We start from the raw sequence: 19,433 nt of genomic DNA, 5'->3' as shown, positions 1-19,433 counted from the left end.
GGGGATACCTCTGAATTTGAGAGGCAATGTCAGTCATAGCCACTTTTGGTACATACTCGGGATTGGTTATTGGACTAAATCATCCATTATGTTGCTACATGCCAATCCTGACAACCAAGTAACTACTTTGCAAAACATCCCAGTAAATATTTAAATACTTGGGTATTTGTCACTCCCAACACTTGGGAATATGTTTCCCTCAACTTATCGCCCCTACTGGGGTGTATTAGAGATAAAGCAAAGTTTTGGTCCAAACTCCAGTTGCCTGTGGTCGGGAAAGTTAACCTCATTAAGTTTATTTTTGTTTTATTTTTTTTTATGCCTCAACTTCTTTGTCTTGCACAATGCTCCAATGGTTATCCACTTAAAGTGGTGTTTAAGTGTATTGGGGAAAAAAAAATGTAATTTGCCTCTAAATGCCTGTTGCTAGGGGGTCCCTCGTAGTCTGCCTCCTTCAGTGCCTGGGCACCTGACGTCGCTTCCCCTCAGCGCAGTCAGTCATCTGGGACACGTGACCGGTCCCAGATGACTGAGCGGCCTATCACGATGTGCAGTGGGTGCCCGGCTGTGAAGCCACAAGAATGCTAGCGCCGCGGAGCGGGGAACAAGCAGGGCTTCGTTCCCCCGCTTCGCTGGACCCTGCGACAGGTAAGTGTCCGCTTTAAAGTCAGCAGCTACAGTATTTGTAGCTGCTGACTTAATTCTCTATTTTTTTTTTTTTTTTTTTTTTTAAGGGGCACCCCACTTTAACCACCTCAATACAGTGCAGTTACACCCCCTTCCTGACCAGACCAATTTTCAGCTTTCAGCACTCTGAATGAAAATTACACAGTCATCCAACACTGTAGCCATATGAAACTTGCGTCCTTTTTTCCCACACAAATAGAGCTTTCTTTTAGTGGTATTTAATCACTAATGGGTTTTTTATTTTTTGTGCTATAAATAAAATAAAACGTAAATTTTGTGAAAAAATGCCTTTTTTCTTTGTCATAAATTTTTGCTAATTAGTAATTTTTCTTCATAAATTTTGGCCAAAATTTATACTGCTACATATCTTTGGTAAAACTAACCCACACTAGTATATATTTGGTCTTTGTGAAAGTTAGAGTCTACAAACTATGGTGCCAATCACTGAAAATTGATCAGGCCTTCAGTACATCAGGTGTACCTCATTTCTTGAGACACTAACAAGTCAAAGTACAAATACCCCCCAAATGACGCCTTTTTTTTTTTTTACGAAGTAGACATTCCAAGGTATTAAGTAAGCAGCATGGTGAGTTTTTTTTTTTTTTTTTTTTACAAAATTGGCATATCAGGTTATTTCTCGAACACAGCATAAGCATACAACAAATTACACCCCAAAATACATTCTGCTACTCTTCCCGAGTATGGCGATGCCACATGTGTAGGACTTTTACACAGCCTGGCCCCATAGAGAGGCCGAACATTAAAGTAGTACGTTCAGGCATTCTAGGAGCATAAATGACACATCTCATTTCAATCCTACCCATCACACTTTTGAAGGTCCTGGACCACCAGGACAGTGAAATTACCCACAAAATGACCCCATTTTGGAAAGCAAACACCCCAACGTATATTCTATGAGACATGGGCTGCAAATGGGTACTCTGGTACTCTGATGGCCTGGTGACGGGTACTCTGATGGGCTGGGATTGACAGGTACTATGAGGGATGGTGACGGGTCCTCTTTATTGGGGGGGGCAGGCAGGCAGGCAATCAGTGGGATGACGCAATTTTGTTGCCAAACGCGTAGGGCTGAGCGATACGCTAAACGTCACCTCGTGTTTGTAACGGTTCCAGGAGAACGGGTCTGTCTGTGTGCGTCCGGCCGCCGCAACGGACTCGAGGCTTTCTGATCTTTTATACACTAAGTGGAATTTTACTTTATCTCTGGTAATGAAGGGTTTCACACTATTTGGAGTCCTATCTTTCTTTTATGGCTTTGATGTCTCCAACCGAGTCCTTTTGGATCTATAAGAAAGACCCCTTGGAGTGTTTACTTTATAACCCTTATTTGGAGTGGTGATGCAGGGAGGACACTAAGGACCCCGCCAGGCTGGAAGACGTGTTCATATCTAAAGGCCTTTTGTGACCCTCTGTAGTGGGGGGTCATGCCCTTCTGGTAAGCGGCAAATTTTATTGTGTTTCGGTGGTGGCTCAAGCACTATTGAAATGGACCCAGCAATGGATCTTTTTTGATTCTTTATGGTTTATTTGTGGAGGACTTTTGTTCAGTTTTTTTTTTTTTTTTTTTTTTTTTTTTTTTATAAAAAAAAAGTAGTCTGCTGTGATTTATACACTCTGACTTATTGTTCATACACTGGGTGTGTGTTTTGTGTAGTTTTTTTTTTTTTTTTTTTTTTTTTCTTTTTAGTACCTATATTATTATAGGCATATGTTATGTGACTTTATACCGCAAGGAATGAGTGATTTTGTATTTATAATTTATATATGTATTTTGTTCTTTATGACACAAGTGTACACTAATTTACGTGTAGAGGATACTAACTGTTCACGATTTTTCAATTGTTGAGCAATTTGATGTCTACCGTATATACTCGAGTATAGGCCGACCCGAGTATAAGCCGAGGCCCCCAATTTACCCCCAAAAAACTGGGAAACCTATTGACTCGTGTATAAGCCGAGGGTGAGATATGCCTGTCCATCCCTGTGTGTGTCCGTCCATCCCTGTGTGTCCGTCCATCCCTGTGTGTCCGTCCATCCCTGTGTGTCCGTCCATCCCTGTGTGTCCGTCCATCCCTGTGTGTCCGTCCATCCCTGTGTGTCCGTCCATCCCTGTGTGTGTGTCCATCCGTCCATCCCTCCCTGTGTGTGTGTGTGTGTGTGTGTGTGCGTGTGTCCATCCATCCATCCATCCCTGTGTGTGTGTGTGTGTGTGTGTGTGTGTGTGTGTGTGTGCGTGTGTCCATCCATCCATCCATCCCTGTGTGTGTGTGTGTCCATCCATCCATCCATCCCTGTGTGTGTGTGTGTGTGTGTGTGTGTGTGTCCATCCATCCATCCATCCCTGTGTGTGTGTGTGTGTGTGTGTGTCCATCCATCCATCCATCCATCCCTGTGTGTGTGTGTGTGTGTGTGTGTGTGTGTGTGTCCGTCCATCCATCCATCCATCCCTGTGTGTGTGTGTATCCATCCATCCATCCCTGTGTGTGTGTATCCATCCATCCATCCCTGTGTGTGTGTGTGTGTGTGTGTCCATCCATCCATCCCTGTGTGTGTGTGTGTGTGTGTCCATCCATCCATCCATCCCTGTGTGTGTGTGTGTGTCCATCCATCCATCCATCCCTGTGTGTGTGTGTGTGTGTGTGTGTGTGTGTGTCCATCCATCCATCCATCCCTGTGTGTGTGTGTATCCATCCATCCATCCCTGTGTGTGTGTGTGTGTCCATCCATCCATCCATCCCTGTGTGTGTGTGTGTGTGTGTGTCCATCCATCCATCCATCCCTGTGTGTGTGTGTGTGTGTGTCCATCCATCCATCCATCCCTGTGTGTGTGTGTGTGTGTGTGTGTCCATCCATCCATCCATCCATCCCTGTGTGTGTGTGTGTGTGTGTCCATCCATCCATCCATCCCTGTGTGTGTGTGTGTCCATCCATCCATCCATCCCTGTGTGTGTGTGTCCATCCATCCATCCATCCCTGTGTGTGTATCCATCCATCCATCCCTGTGTGTGTGTGTGTGTGTCCATCCATCCATCCATCCCTGTGTGTGTGTGTGTGTGTGTCCATCCATCCATCCATCCCTGTGTGTGTGTGTGTGTGTGTGTGTGTCCATCCATCCATCCATCCCTGTGTGTGTGTGTGTGTGTGTGTGTGTGTGTCCATCCATCCATCCATCCCTGTGTGTGTGTGTGTGTGTCCATCCATCCATCCATCCATCCCTGTGTGTGTGTGTGTCCATCCATCCATCCATCCCTGTGTGTGTGTGTGTGTGTGTGTGTCCATCCATCCATCCATCCCTGTGTGTGTGTGTCCATCCATCCATCCATCCCTGTGTGTGTGTGTGTGTGTGTGTGTGTGTGTGTCCATCCATCCATCCCTGTGTGTGTGTCCGTGCAGCCTTGTGTGTCCAGCCTACCTGTGTCCCGAGCCTCCGTCCGGTCCCGTCCCGAGCCTCCGTCCGGTCCCGTCCCGAGCCTCCGTCCGGTCCCGTCCCGAGCCTCCGTCCGGTCCCGTCCCGAGCCTCCGTCCGGTCCCGTCCCGAGCCTCCGTGTCGTCCCGTCCCGAGCCTCCGTGTCGTCCCGTCCCGAGCCTCCGTGTCGTCCCGTCCCGAGCCTCCGTGTCGTCCCGTCCCGAGCCTCCGTGTCGTCCCGTCCCGAGCCTCCGTGTCGTCCCGTCCCGAGCCTCCGTGTCGTCCCATGCCAGGATCGCCGCTCTTCGTCGGCGCCCTGGCGGCCATTCCCCTGTTCAAAAGCCGCGCCTCCGCCTGTGATATGCGGAACAGCCTATCACAGGCGGAGGCGGAGGCGCGGCTTTTGAAAGGTAGAATGGCCGCTGTCTGTCTGCTCGACACGCTGTTCGGGCAGTCAGACAGCGGTGACTCGAGTATAAGCCGAGGGGGGGCACTTTCAGCCTCAAAAAAGAGGCTGAAAATCTCGGCTTATACTCGAGTATATACGGTATATGATTTAGCGCAGCTTAGTATTTTTCGTTTTTGTTTTCCTGTATTTATGTGACACAGTTAAGCTGCAGCAAAATTTTTCTTATTCAAGAATGATTGATTTTTACGTTTTTTCACCTTATGATTGATTTTTACGTTTTTTCACCTTAGCGCAGTTTCCCCCCCCCCCCCCCTTTTTTTTTTTTTTCCAATCAGTGTGATTGGTGTACACTAGGCGGTAACGAGATGTTACCGCAATCTCCTCCTCACACATGATAGGTGTGTGAGGAGAACAACCCGGTAACATCTCGTTACCGTGGTTTGTTTACATTTTAGTGATCGGCTGTGAAAGGATCACAGCCATTCATGTGAGTAAACAGCCGGCCAATGGCTGTTTACCAGCGTCGGTGACGAGCAATGTTCCCGGGGAACACGCCGCCACTGTCATGCGCGCGATCGCGCACGCGCAGTCGGGGGTGTGACCATCTGTGATCGGCCGATCACGTGGTAAACTGCCATAACCAATGGCTGTTAACCCCCCTTCCGTGACACGCCGCCACCGAAGAAACGGGGATGCGCACGATCGCGCGCATTCCCTGTTTAAACGGGAGGCCGTCGTGTGACGGCCTCCCCCCACAATAGGTGCGCCGCCTGGCCGTCGGTCAGTATCTAGTTAAAGATGTTTTGCATTATTCAGTATTCAGGTAGTTTTTTGTGGTTTGACCCCCCCCACCAATTAAATTGGAACAACTTCAGAAACCAAAGGATGTGGGGGGATTAGCTTTGCCCAACCCCTGGCTATATTACCTGGCAGCTCAGTTATGACACATTGCTTGTGGGTTACCTGTGGACCAGTTGGCAGCGGAAGGGAGTGAGGATTCGACTATCGTCTTAATTGGCCATTTGACTGGGTCTAGTGGTATGGCTATGGGTCTAGAGTCATTGGCATATGCCAAATTTAACAAACGGTTTCCCATGTTTGCCCTCATGCAAAAGATATGGACGAAGATCAGAGAATTGCAAAATGTCACTGGCTTCGCTAACTGTAGCCCTTTCTGGGATAACGAATACTACCCTGAATTCACTGGACAGCGGGCCTAGGTGGAAAAAATATGGGATCACTTGTCTGAAATATATCTTTTGCAATGGCAAGTTATCTTATTTTACTGCACTACAACAAAAATTCAATGTACCAAACCCTATGTGGTTTTAATACTTGCAGTTGCAGCACGCTATTAGGGCACAATCTGAAGGGGAACTGTGGTTACAATTTCCGACCCATATATTTAATTATATGGCCAAGGTCTCAACTCGAAGGTTTTTTTCAAATTGCTACTCTGTTATCCTCCATATTCTTACAGGGCTACCCTACTGGGGTTATGAGCAAGTGGGAGAGAGACGTGGGCACATTCAAGGAAGAACAGTGGGAGGCAGTTAAGCAGGCTGTACAGGCATGGTCTCTCAATGTAAGGTAGTGCTTATCCCAACTTTACATAGTCCTTCGGGTGCATTTTATGACTGCTTGGCTGTGTAGGATGGGACTGAGTGACAGTTCTGCATGCACCAGATGTTCTAGGGATCATGGTGATGTAATCCATCTACTGTGGAGATGCCCAAAAGTTCATCTGAAACAACCATTTGAGTTTATCAAGGAGATTACATCAGTCTTGCCATCACCTCGGCTAGAAGGGTGTCGACATTTGCGGCCTTTTCGTGCAGGGAACCATACTTCACCACAACAGGGAGGTGTTACGACCTATTCCATCCTTGTCAAAGGTGGTGTCGCCCTTTCATTTAAATCAGGACACTGTTTTACCACTTTTTTTTTTTTTTTTTTTTTTTTTTTTTTTTTTTTTTTCTCTCAGCCTTGTTGGGCCGTAGAGACAATGGCACTCCTTGGATGTCAGAGTTTTTTTGCCTAGATCAGCGGAGATCCGATGGTCAAACTCCTTCTTCTTTTAGTTTTACCAGAGGGACCCAAGAAGGGGCAGCTTCCATTGCCCATTGGGTCTGAAACATATGGCTCCTCCCTTCAGATTGTGAGCTCATTCTACCAGGGGTGTGGGAATCTCCTGGGTTTTTTGTGATCAGATATCTGTGGCTTCAACTCGTAAGGCTGCTACCTGGTCTTCAGTGAATATGTTCATTAGATTTTATCAGGTGGATGTTGGCGCAGCCCAGGATTCAGCTTTCGGCCTTAGTGTACTACAGGCTGCCGTATAAGGTCTGATGGCTATTTTGAGTAAATTTTTGGCAGGGTGTCTCTCTCTCCCCTGAAGGCTATTGCTCTGGGATTTCCCAGTAAGGAATAATAGCATAACTCTGTCCTGTGATGTATTCAAAGAAAAGGATTTTAGAGGTAAGTATGACAAAAAATCATATTTGCCTTTTTTAATCTGCAGCTCTGTAGTTTTCTGAAAATGCAATGCAATATGGCTACCTGGTGGTGTTCTGTACACATGTTCAGAACTCCCCCCAGAAGTCTGTACTAAGGTACAAGTCAGATTTCAGGCATCCCCTGCAACACAAATGTCATTTTTTTGGTGAGATACTTTCAATAGGAATGCAGAGCTAAAGGGATGCAGGCCCAGTAGCTTTACTCATTAGAGCCCTGCAGGTGCACAGCTGATTGATAATTATGAAACCACTCCCATTAGACTCCCTTTCCCACGTCTGTACAGACAAATGCACAGGGATTTCTTCAGAATAACAAATGGTAAGAATCTGCAATCTGTCGCTTTTAACTGACAATTGTATGGCCGTGCTCTGCCAAACAAAATGGAAAGTACTTTTTTTTTTTTTTTTTTTTTTTTCTCCCACAAATAGCTTTCTTTTGGTGGTATTTGATCACCCCTGCGGTTTTTATTTTTGCACTATAAACAAGAGCGACAATTTTTGAGAAAAACGCATTGTTTTTTTACATTTTGCTATAATATTCTCCCCCCCCCCCCCCCCCCCCCAAAAAAAATTTCCCTCAGTTTAGCCTGATATTTATTCTATATATTTGTGGTAACAAATCAATCAAAATAAGCGTTTGGTTTGCACAAAAGTTATAGCGTTCACAAAATGGGGGATAATTTTATGGCATCATTATTATATATATTTTTTTTATCATGACTGTGACATTATGGCGGACACATCGGACATTTTTGACACATTTTTGGTACCATTGCCATTTATACAGCAATCAGTGCTATACAAATGCACTGATTAACCCCTTCACTGACAGTGTAATTTACACAGTAACCACTAGGTGGCACTGCAGTGGTTCAGTGGGTCCTGTGGGGTGGGGGAACTACATGTTGCATGTCGCTGATCACCGCTCCTGATCACAGGGAGCAGAGATCAGTATCACTAAGCAGAAGCGGGACATGCTTGTTTACATTAGCATCTCCCCATCCCTCCTGCGTACATAGTCTGTGGGACCCGTGATCTGACTCGCGGAGCTTGCTGCAGACACGCGCCCACAGGCTGCCTCTTAAAGGGCAATGTACAAGTACGTTTGCCTGTACGTGCCATTCTGCTGCAGTAGATTTGCGCTAGGCGGTTGCCAAGCGGTTAAATCACTTTCTTGGAGTTCACTGGCCCCAACCCTCTGCTTTTGCTGTTCACTCCTCCTGTTGGTTGCTACAAAATTGAGACTGCTGGGAGTGAGTAGAAAAAGGGGGGGGGGGGGGCGGTATGTGGGGCTATTTTTAACAGCTCTAATTGGCTGAGATTTGTCCAATTTTTTTAGAAGTAGCTGCATAACCTTATATGGCTGAATATCCTTCTTTGTCCCCTAGTGGCGGGAGTGGCGTTGGTGGTAAAGTGGTGCTATATTTAGTGCCGTTTTAGTGGTGGTATGCTAGCGGGAGAAAGGGCTAAAACCGCCTGCAAAGCGCCACTTTGCCGGCGGTATAGCCGCGCTGCCCCATTGATTTCAATGGGTAGGAGCAGTGAATACACCGCTCCTTCACTGCTCCAAAGATGCGGCTAGCAGGACTTTTTTCACCGTCTAGCTAGTGCACCGCTCCAGTGTGAAAGCCCTCCGGCTTTCACACTGGTGTGAAAGGGGCCAGATTTTTTTTTCAGGCAATATACAGGCGCTATTTTTAGCGCTGTAGTGCCTGGCAAAACGCCCCAGTGTGAAAGGGGCCCAAGTCAGAAATCCTATTTTTGTTTTACAGAGCTGCTTTCAGATTTGTTTTAAATCTACCTGAAGTTCAACTGTAAGTCCTGTTGCTGACCACCAAAATTATACAACTTGTACAACAAGGAGTGGGGCTTGGCGCCGGAAGTGTCAGTGTCTCGGTTTGGTCAGTGCCCAGTCTAGGACCCAAGAGGCTTGATTTTTGAAGATTTACACAAGTATACCTGTCTATCTTGTCTACAAAATGCTGAAGAATAAATAAATTTAAAAAAAAAGCTAGTTTGAATTTAAAATATACCTAAAGGCAGTTGCGAGAGATTTGACGCCATGAAGGAGATTTTCCCTCTCAAAAAAGTCATGCCTATAGTTCTACTTTCTCTTATATTAACTGACCAACACAGCTCCTCTGTAACTAAATGGGTTGTATAGCCTGCCATTAGGAGAAACTAGGCAAGATTGTTACACAATACACAGAACTTTAATCCCGCCCCATGGGGGCGGGCCCCGTGCCATCAACCCTTCCCACTGCTCCTAGCAGCATCAGTTTTTTTATTTTGCCTAGCAAGGAGAATGACCTAGGAAACCCTGTGGGCCTCTCGGCCCATGTTTTTGCTGCTTTGTGCTCAAGAGGAGAGATCTTGAGATCTTCTATCAACGAAATTTAAGTTAATGAAATCCTTGTAGTCTCCGCAGTCTGGCCATCGAGCGTGAGCAGGCCGCAGCTACGGCTTGGCAGGCCAGGACATACCTCGTGCTCCAGAGGTGGTCGTGAGCTTCAATGTTCCAGGGTATACAGATGACCGGGGCTACTGATAACTGGATCACAGTATACCGGGCCAGTAACCTTCCCTGTAACTGCGCAGGAGTTGGCTACCATGGAATGGGGGGGACCCTGGGGGGTCGATTCGGGGGTCACCTCACCTCCTTATCTTCTCTCCCAAGTCCCTATCACCCCTCCCCCCCCCTCTGAGGGGGTTGTCTGTGTCGCTGTTTCTCACCTGTGGGGCTCTGTGCGGTTGCTGTTCAGTCCTGGTCCAGGTCTGGGGGTCCAAAAAAGGCAGTTTTGTGGAGGATGTCTGTGTCGGCAGGCAGTTTTTTATATTTTGCTCTTTTCACTTCATGGCGCCATTGCAGTGGCCATCTTGGATTTGGGAAAGATATAGATTCCCCTGGGGAGCTTCAGCAGCCATTTTCCCTGGGATTCCTATGGATTACATTGGCAGCCATTTTGTGAAAGCCAAAATGCTTTCTTCACTGCTGGCCTCTTGTGACAACTTGCACTGTGCTTTCTCTTGTCCCTTCCTGTATTCCCTGTGTGTGAGGGACACTGGATGGCTCTGTGTGGAACGCTGAAGCTGTTCTGCAGACCGTTGCACTGCTGTTAGAGCTGCTGCTGACCACTTTTTTCTCCTCTCTGCATCTTGGAACCTCCTAGGGACTACAGGCACTGTTGTTGGCATTCACAGAACACCCCAGGGTGGTGAGTCTAGCGCTAAGCACCCCCCCATGTGGCGACAGGAGAGTGGGACCTTCACTGTCCTAAGTCCCCTTGCAGGTAGCAGACAGGATAGGGTCAGCATGGCTTCAGAAACTGGTATTTCTTCCCCCAAAATCCAAGCTATAGCAACTGGGTCACCTGCCGTTTGTGCAGTGCACATGGACACCCTGATGGCGTTTCTGGACTCGTATGTTGCTAAGATAGAGGCGGCACGTGGCAGGAAAGGTGCACGTAAGAGGCCCCTGCCCCCCCTGTCCTCTAGGGAAAGCTCGGATGCAGACTCGGGCCCTGCTGCGGCTGGAGACCCCTGCTCTGACCTATCGGACGCGGCTGACCAGGACCATTTGGACAGTCAGGATGATTGGCAGTGCGCTACCCCTTTTGAGGTAAGCCTTCTCAAAGTGGTCGGCTCCTCCGGTCATGGACCCCCCAAGTAACCACGATCCCGGTTGAGGGGACTCCTGTATTGAAGGATCCCACGGACAGGAAGGCTGAAGCACTGGCTCATTCCTTGTTTACGGTTGTGGTGTCAGCTGTGCGACCTGTACTGGCATCCACACAGGTGTCGCAGACACGGACTGAGTGGGCAAAACTTTTGCACCGTGAATTGGGAGCGCAGAATGCCTCCCCTGTCTGCGTGGAGTTGGACTAGTGCATGGCCTTAAGTACGTTTGTGACGTGGCCCTGTATATTCTCCCTATATTATCCAGATCCTCTGTGTCAGCTGTGGTGCTGAGGCGCCATATTTGCCTAAAATGCTGGTTTGCTGACCAGGCATCCAAGATGACCCTGACGGCTCTTCCCTTCCTTGGCAACCGGCTCCTTGGAGCCTCGTTGGATGACATTATTAAAAATGCCACGGTGGTAAGAATACACTACTCCCACAGGCCAGGAAGGCTAAGGAGCCACTCCGCAGGCAAGGGCCCTCCTTTTCCACTCACAATCTGATTTTTCGTCCACCCGGTGCTTGGGCAAAACGACCCCAGCCCAACAGGATGCCCACGGATGGTCAGATGCGTCCCTGGAACTGCAAGCCTGCGAACAAACATGCTACCGCATGAAGGTCTGCCCCCACCCACATCTCGCAGCCCGTTGGACCTCCTGGTTATCCGACCAATGGGTCTGCGACTTGTTTTCTACAGGCTACAAGATGGTTTCTCTTGGCCGCCACACAGATTCTTCCCCTCCAGCATACCAGTGTCCACGGTTCGCCGGGAAGCCCTGTATGGGGCAGGGGGGGACTTGCTGAATCAGGTGTTGATCGTACCAGTTCCGTAATCGGAATGCTTCCAGGGGTTCTACTCCAATCTGTGGTTCCCAAGAAGGAAGGGGTACGTCCAATCTTGGACTTGAAAGCCCTCAATCACTTTGTAAAATTGCAGAAGTTCAGAATGTAATCAGTTCGCTCAGTAGTCGCTGCACTCCATCAAGCGGACTTCCTGGCATCCTTGGACATTCAGGATGCCTACTTGCACATACCCATATGCCTTCGGCATCAAAAGTTTCTGCATTTGGCAGTCGGGAATGCCCATTACCAGTTTGTGGCTCTTCCCTTTTGGCCTGGCATCAGCCCCCCTGAGTCTTTAGCAAAGTACTGGCTCCAGTGTTGGCATTTGTTGAGACAACGCAGGATCTCAATCGTGGGTTACCTAAACAATCTCCTCATGAGAGCTTCTTCCGCCTCAGAGTTGGAGGAGGATGCGGCGATCGCCTTGCAGACCCTGCAAGCGTTTGGGTGGCTGTTGAACCTAAAGAAGTCGGTGGTGGTAGCGACTCATTGTCTGGAGTATCTGGGGTTACTATTGGTCTCCAGGGAAGTGAGGGTTTTTCTCCCCTCTGACCGTAGATCTGAGAGTCAGCAATTTGTCTAACTGCTGTTGAACTGCAAGTGGTCATCACTCCGCTTTTGCATGCGGGTGCTGGGGATCATGGTGGCTGCCTTCAAGGCAGTACCTTATGCCCAGTTCCACACGAGTCCTGCAGAAGGAGATCTTGACGAAATGGGACAAATCTCCATTGTCCCTGGATCGGCAGATCCAGGTGAGCCAGCCAGTCGAGGACTCCCTGGTCTGGGGTGGAGTGATGGGGAATCGGTCGTCTCAGGGCCTCTGGTCGATGGAGGAATCCAAGTTGCTGCTCAATCTGCTCGAATTGAGAGCGATCGGGCTGTGCCTCCACACATGGTCGGCATGTCTTCAAGGGCGTCCGACCAGGATACAGTCAGACGACGCCACAGCTGTGGCGTACATAAATCACCAAGGGGGAACAAGAAGTTCAGCCGCTGCTCGGGAGGTCGCTCACATACTTTGGTGGGCAGAGCGACACGTTCTGGTGTCTTGTCAAATAGCGTCCTCCATCAGATAGTGTCCCCTGCGTACTGCGCATGTGCAGTACACAGGAACACAGATTCCGAAAATTGCTGAGGATGAACGGCGCCTGCCCCGTGAGTCGAGGTTCTATCCCCACTATCCAAGTGGACATGGAGTTAGAATAAAAAAGAGCCGAGCGGAGCGAGGCCGAGCCCGAAGCGTGGCGAGCGAAGCTCGCCCGCGAGGGGCCCTCTAAAATTCACAACCCTATGTCCGCTTGGATGGTGGGGCCACCACCTCCACTCACAGCGCAGGCGCCGTTCAGCTAAGGAGATTTTCCGAAGCTTCGTCTGCTCCATACTGCGCATGCGCAGTACGGAGCGGACACCATTTGATGGGCGGACTCTATTAGGCAGAACACCGGCCCTGTCGGCCATTTACATCCCGGGGTGGGAAATTGGCAGGCGGACTATCTGAGTCGACAGATGCTGGATCCAGGAGAATGGGCATTGCCTCCGGAGATATTCAGGCAGCTGTGCCTGAAATGGGGCACACCAGATGTGGATCTATTGGCCTCCCGGCTCAATCAGAAGGTGCCGAGATTCGTGTCCAGGACAAGAGATCCGCGGGCAGACGCACTGGTGGCTCCGTGGGATCAGTACCAGCTCCACTGAAACTGTTGCCACGTCTGTTTCGCAGAGTGGAAGCCGAGGGGATTCCAGTAATCCTGATTGGCCTCAGCGTGCCTGGTATACAGACCTGGTGCGCCTGGTGGCGGATACTCCTTGGTGACTGCTGTTGAGAAAGGACCTCCAATCTCAAGGTCCAATCCTTCACCCTGCTTTACCATCGCTGGCTTTAATGGCCTGGCTATTGAAAGCCAGGTATTGAGGAACAGGGGTCTGTTGGGCTCGGTGATTCCAATTATGCTGAGGGCGCGGAAATCTTCTTCCCGGAAGATATACCATCGTACTTGGAAGGCCTACATCTCCATGTGTGAGGAGAAAGGGTGGCATCCGTGCTCCTTCTCTATATCCAGAATCCTGCTGTTTCTTCAGCAAGGTGTAGACCAGAGGTTGGTGGTGTTGAGCACCATCAAGGGGCAGATTTCAGCTCTGGTTGTCTTTTTTTTTTTTTTTTTTTTTTTTTTCTAAGACCCCTGGCGTCTCACTCATTAGTGAGTACCTTTTGTGCAGGGGGTGTGACATGTAGTCCCTCCGGTGCATCCGCTGTTTGAGAATATCGGGGAGATTCCTCTGACCCTTTCACAGAAGGTGGTCTTTCTGGTGGCCATCACATCGGCCAGGAGGGTTTCGGAACTGGTGGCCTTGTCCTCCAAGTCGCCTTATCTGGTCATCCACAGGGATAAGGTGTTGCGTCCACAACCGTCCTTTCTACCTAAGGTGGTCTAGGCCATTCATATCAATGAGGACATTGTATTGCCATCATTGTTTCCTAAGCCGAAGCACCCCAAGGAGGTGGCCCTTCAAGCTCTGGATGTGGTTAGGGCTCTCAAAGTGTACTTGTCTGCCACAGCTTCCTTTCGGAAGTCAGACTCGCTGTTCGTTTTGGTGGCTGGTCCTAAGAAGGGCATGGCGTTCTCGTCGGCCACCATTTCCAGGTGGATCAGACAGATTGTAGTCCAAGCCTATTCCTTAAAGGGGCAGATGCCTCCCTTTCCTGTCACATCCCACTCTACAAGAGCAATTGGAACTTCTTGGGCCTTCCGACACCAAGTGTCTGTCGCTTCAGTTGTGTAAGGCAGCGACCTGGTCGTCTGTCCATATGTTTACCAAGTTCTACAAGGTAGACGTCAGTGCATCGGCTGATGCCTGTTTTGGCCGCAAAGTTTTGCAGGCGGCCGTGTAGTTGCAATTGAGTTTTTTTTTTCCTGGTTTTTCAATAAAAACGCAGTACTGTTTTGGTTAATGCACTGTTGTATACTTCCGCAATGTTTCCGTCTTGGGGATCACTCCTGTTGAGGATACCCGGTTATATAGTGGTGTTTTTCTGCACACTACTGTTTTTGTGGGTTTAGTTTCACTAGTTCCCACTTGCCATGGTGGATGAAGTTTTTTAATGCTGTTTCTCCCACCCCTCGTTTGGCACTGCTTGGGGACGTCCCATTTAGTTAGAGGAGCTGTGTCGGTTGGTGAATATAAGAGAAAATACGATAATTTTTTTTTTTTTTTTTTTTGTACTCGCTGTAAAATACTTTTCTCTGTAATTCACAGACCGACACAGCACCCACCCCTCAATTTTTCTACGTTTATACTGCTTGTTGACGTACTGAAGCTGCTAAAAGCAGTGGGAAGGGTTGATAGCACGGGGCCTGCCCCCATGGGGTGGGATTAAAGTTCTGTGTATTGTGTAACAATTTTGCCTAGTTTCTCCTAATGGCAGGCTATAGAACCAATTTAGTTAGAGAGGAGCTGTGTCAGTCGGTGAATTACAGAGAAAAGGATTTTACGGTTAGTACAAAAAAGCCTATTTTTAAAGGGTTTATTACCCCAACTCTTCATGTTTCTGATATGTGCCTGCTGTACCATGTACTTGTATGATAAAGTATCCTGTGTTCTTTGTATTGCTTCCTTTTATGTGATATACCTGGTATTCCTATTTAAAACTGACCCCATTAAGCAGGAGAGCACACCATGGTCAGTTCTCTAGCTATGCTGGTAACTCGGTGAGCTCTCCTCCCACGATCAGACTTGTCCTGACACGCCCCTGCTGCACAGCCGTTCACTGGGAAGTTCAGTTTGTTGCTGTTTCTCCTTCCCCCCACCTCTTCTGCAGCTGAGAACAGAGGAAATGTGGTGGGGGAAAAAATATATTTGCAATTTTTTTTTTCTATGTGTTTTTTTGTAATGTTTTATCTAAATAAAAAAAATTAGCCTTTTTTTTTTTTTTTTTTTTATTAGCAAAATAAATATTTTATTTTCAAAACTGTCGCGGTTTTGTATTTTTTTTTTTTTTCTCAGTGCTAAAACAAACTGTAGAAGTGATCACATACCACCAAAAGCTCAGGGCTATTTTTTTTTTTTTTTTGGGGGGGGGGGGGGGGGGCTGAAGAACATAAATTTCTGTTTTGGGTACAGCGTTACACGACCATACAGTTGTCCATTAATACGACACCGCGCCGTATCGCAAGAAAATCTTTCGGGGCGCAAGTGGTTAAAGACTGAGACCATTGTACACTATTTTTATTCAAATATTGCTTATGTAAGATTTGTTGTTCTAAATTTTAATACTGTGGTGTGGTATTTGTTCTTTTTACAGTTCCATCAACGAAACCTTTTACTATTTTTAGTCCGGTGGAGTTGGCAGCGATTATTGCTGGGCCTGTTTGTTTTATCTGCATTTTACTGATGTTCATTCTATATATTTGCCACAATCGCACGGTTATCCATCATCGTGTTCCAAATGAGGAAGATCCTTCAATGGACAGGCCCTTCATATCAGAGGGAACAACACTTAAAGATTTAATATATGATATGACCACATCAGGATCTGGTTCAGGTAATTACAAAGCATGTCTGTTTAGAAATAGGTTTTTGTGCTGACAACCCGGGACTGGTAGTATAGTGTTTGAAAAGTAGAAGTAGAGTAAAAACAGGACCCTCCATGCACTGACCCCTAACCTTAGAGAAATTTTAAGTGACACTATCGAGGTAAAATAAATCTTAAAGTATAATTAAAGGCAAAACTTTGTTTTGGCTAGAGTAGAGAGATTAGAACACCTGTCAGTTTTTATTGATGTCCGTACCTCCGTTAAGGAGATTCACCACCTCCATTTGCCCTATTTACCATTTTCTTTGAAAGTAAAAAAATCCCCAAATTTAAGGTTGTCCCAGAAAAATAGAGGGGGGGAAATGTTCCAATGGGGACTCTAGTTCTGGTGACCTGGGGGTCCCCAATGAATTCCTTTCGTTAACAGGAATTTTCTCTCCCTTCCTGTTTAACTAGAAAACAGGAAGTGAAGCGAAATCTTTGCAGTGGGCTACAGATGGCAAAAAATATAAAAAAAATCTGACGGGTTATAACCCTCCCTTGCTCTATCCCAAAATTACGAAAAAAAATTGCCTATAGTTCTACTTTTAATAAAGGGTGCTCTGCTGCTAAATTTGTCTCCTTGGTGGCCCTTGTCTGCTCCCTTCCACTGGTTCCAGCACTGTAACATCTTTCAGTGTCTTTATCATTTAATTATGGGCATGTTGGATGCCTTTTTCTCCTGAAGTGTCAAATCCTTAAGAGACAGAGGCTACAGTTCTGGAAAAGGGGGGGTATGTAGAACACATAGGCTGCTGAAGAGTTGACTTGAGATCTTTAGCTATACTCTTGTCTTTAGGATATTAATACTCTGACAGGGTCACATATTATTATTTATTTTTTTTCCAATCAAAGCTTGTTTGTTTATCCATTGCTCATGTGGTATATACAATCATATCAGTAGATTAAATGGAACATTACAGACATAGACTATATCATAACAGGATAATATTTCTGTACCCCCCCCCCCCCCCCCCCCAACCCCGAACACTAACTAGCCCTTATGACGCTTTATAACCTAATCATAATTAGTCACTACTTCAACCAACGGATCCTCCTGGGTCCAGCACATAACTGTAAACATAACCAAATCAGTGTTTCCCGCTCCTTCCCCCATCACAAACAGTAAATCTCTTCATAAGAAGTCTGACCATTAGGCTAGGATCCTCCAGCCACGGTTGCCAAATAAGGTTAAATTTTCCCACTGACTTCCTGCAGCTGTATGCCAGGTGTTCTCTAAGAAGTAAGGGGTTAACATAACTAATCCATTGTTTCCCAGTGGGGACCGTAGATGTAATCCAATGTCGTGCAATAAGTTTTCTAGCTAAATACATCAACCTAGTAATCGTGTAGTACATTACTTTCGGATACATTTCGACATCAATGGCCCCTAGCAAGTACACAGGGGGTTCAATGGAATGGGTGTTGGAGCTAATCTAGCAAAACACTGGGATATTTCAAATGGATACACACATTATCCGCCTACTTAGTGTATCATCACTGCGCTGACAACAAACCCTCTAAATCTTTAGCTGCAACTTAAATATATGATTATAAAAAAATAGCAAGTGCATACAAATCTGTTAATCGTAATTTCCAAATAAATAGTACCTCGTAGCGCTGGTGCTGTGTGAAAAATTATTTCACTCAACCTATCTAAGATAGGTTGAGCGAATTAATTTTTCACACAGCACCAGTGCTACGAGGTACTATTTGGAAATTACGATTAACAGATTTGTATGCACCTGCTATTTTTTTATAATACACTGGGATACCTCTGCCCAATACCCATGGAGCGTCGGGCATCTCCGGAGTAGATGTACAAAGTCCCCTTGGTGTATTTTGCATTTTGGGTATAAGGGGGAATCCCTTCTCCCCCCACCTATATAATTGCATTGGTGTTCTATAGGCTCTATGCAGGATAAATAGTTGTGACAATTTGTGGGGTGCTGAAACAGATTCCGCAGGTTTAGATTCTAAAGCCATGTAACATTGGTCCCTGTCTATATCCCCTATATCTTACACCCACTTACTTCGACCTTTGAAGGAGGCATGATCTTGGACCGAGGACAATAATTATGCATAAATCTTGGCCATCGGTCCTCTCTGGGCATCCGCCCAGAGGACGTCCAACAGTGGCGATGATACTGTGAGGGAGCAGGTTTGTTGCTGTGCCCACAGGGCATGCCTGAGTTGATATTGAAAAAAACCCTTGAGGCTAATTGGTATTCCTGACGTACGTTTTTTTTAAAAAGTTTTTAGTACCTCCCCATGAGGTAAACCCCTGCAGATCATGAAGCTCTAAATATTTAGTGTTATTCCACATATGGGTAAAGGAAAATGGGCCCCCTTATCTTGAAAGCCTTCTGACATTCCCTCCACACTTTGCTGAGGAGGACACTAGTGGGGCCTAATGCGGGATGTTTGGTAGGTCCAGCTCCATGTGGAAGGTTGCCTTCAGTAAAGGGTCAGATAGTCACCAAATTCATCACCTGGTCTGTACGCGGCTCCCGTTCCCACCCCGCCAGCTGCTGAAGCTGTGAAGCCAGAAAATACATTTTGGGGTGGCGTACTGCCAGTCCCCCCGTTCTTCCCATACTGTAGAGTGGTTAAGCTAATCCTAGCTACCTCCTTCCATATCAAATCTCGCATCAGTGAGTTAATTCATTTGTTCGAAATCCACATAAGTGAATTATGAAAAATGTACAAAGGCTGCGGGGGCCCAAACCATTTTAGATTCACCGGTTCCACCACCGACGGGAAGTTTACACCAACTGGAGCATTTAACTTCCTGCCAATCCCATAGTAGACCCAGGTTCAGCTGAAGGTATTCGGCTGGATCCGGAGACAACACCACTCCCAGGTATCTAAAGCTATTTGCTATGGCTATCTGATCCATTCCTGCTGGCAGAGACTGTCAGTGGGTCAATGGGCATTAAGGTTGATTTGGGCCATTTTAAGGTGAAGCCAGTGAAGCCCCCGAAGTCTGTTATGATCCCCATCGCTGCACGCAGAGAGACAGAGGAGTAACCCAGGTAAAAGAGCGTCATCCGTATATAAAGAGATATTTTGTTCTTCAGCTGACCTGCAAAACCTGACCACCTCTGGCGCAATGCGTATCAAGATGGCCAGAGGCTCTACTACCAGAGCGAACAGCAATGGGGACAAAGGGCACCCCTGCCGAGTGCCCCTGTGCAACCCAAATGGGGACGAGAGATTTATTGTTGATGCGGAGTCTAGCTCTGGGACTAGACTACAGTTTCATAGTTTCATAGTTAGTAAGGTTGAATAAAGACACCAGTC

At 47.1% G+C, this 19,433-nt stretch overlaps 1 protein-coding gene across 5 annotated transcripts in view; it reads left to right on the top strand.

Moving 5' to 3' along the window:
- Positions 1 to 19,433, top strand: part of TGFBR1 (transforming growth factor beta receptor 1) — a 458,152-nt gene that overhangs the window by 67,427 nt on the left and 371,292 nt on the right. For 3 of the 5 annotated variants that reach the window (XM_077491981.1, XM_077491979.1, XM_077491980.1), the window contains one exon: positions 15,861 to 16,100. The exons of the other annotated variants lie outside the window; for them this stretch is intronic. In XM_077491981.1, coding sequence (XP_077348107.1) covers positions 15,861 to 16,100 — 240 coding nt within the window. The remainder of the gene's footprint in view (positions 1 to 15,860; positions 16,101 to 19,433) is intronic. 5 annotated transcript variants of the gene reach the window in all.

This window comes from Lithobates pipiens, unplaced genomic scaffold (genome assembly GCF_037356315.1).
Source record: "Lithobates pipiens isolate NorthernLeopardFrog02 unplaced genomic scaffold, aLitPip1_a1.2 Scaffold_19, whole genome shotgun sequence".
Classification (NCBI taxonomy): domain Eukaryota; kingdom Metazoa; phylum Chordata; class Amphibia; order Anura; family Ranidae; genus Lithobates; species Lithobates pipiens.
This window is presented reverse-complemented; position numbering and strand designations above follow the sequence as displayed.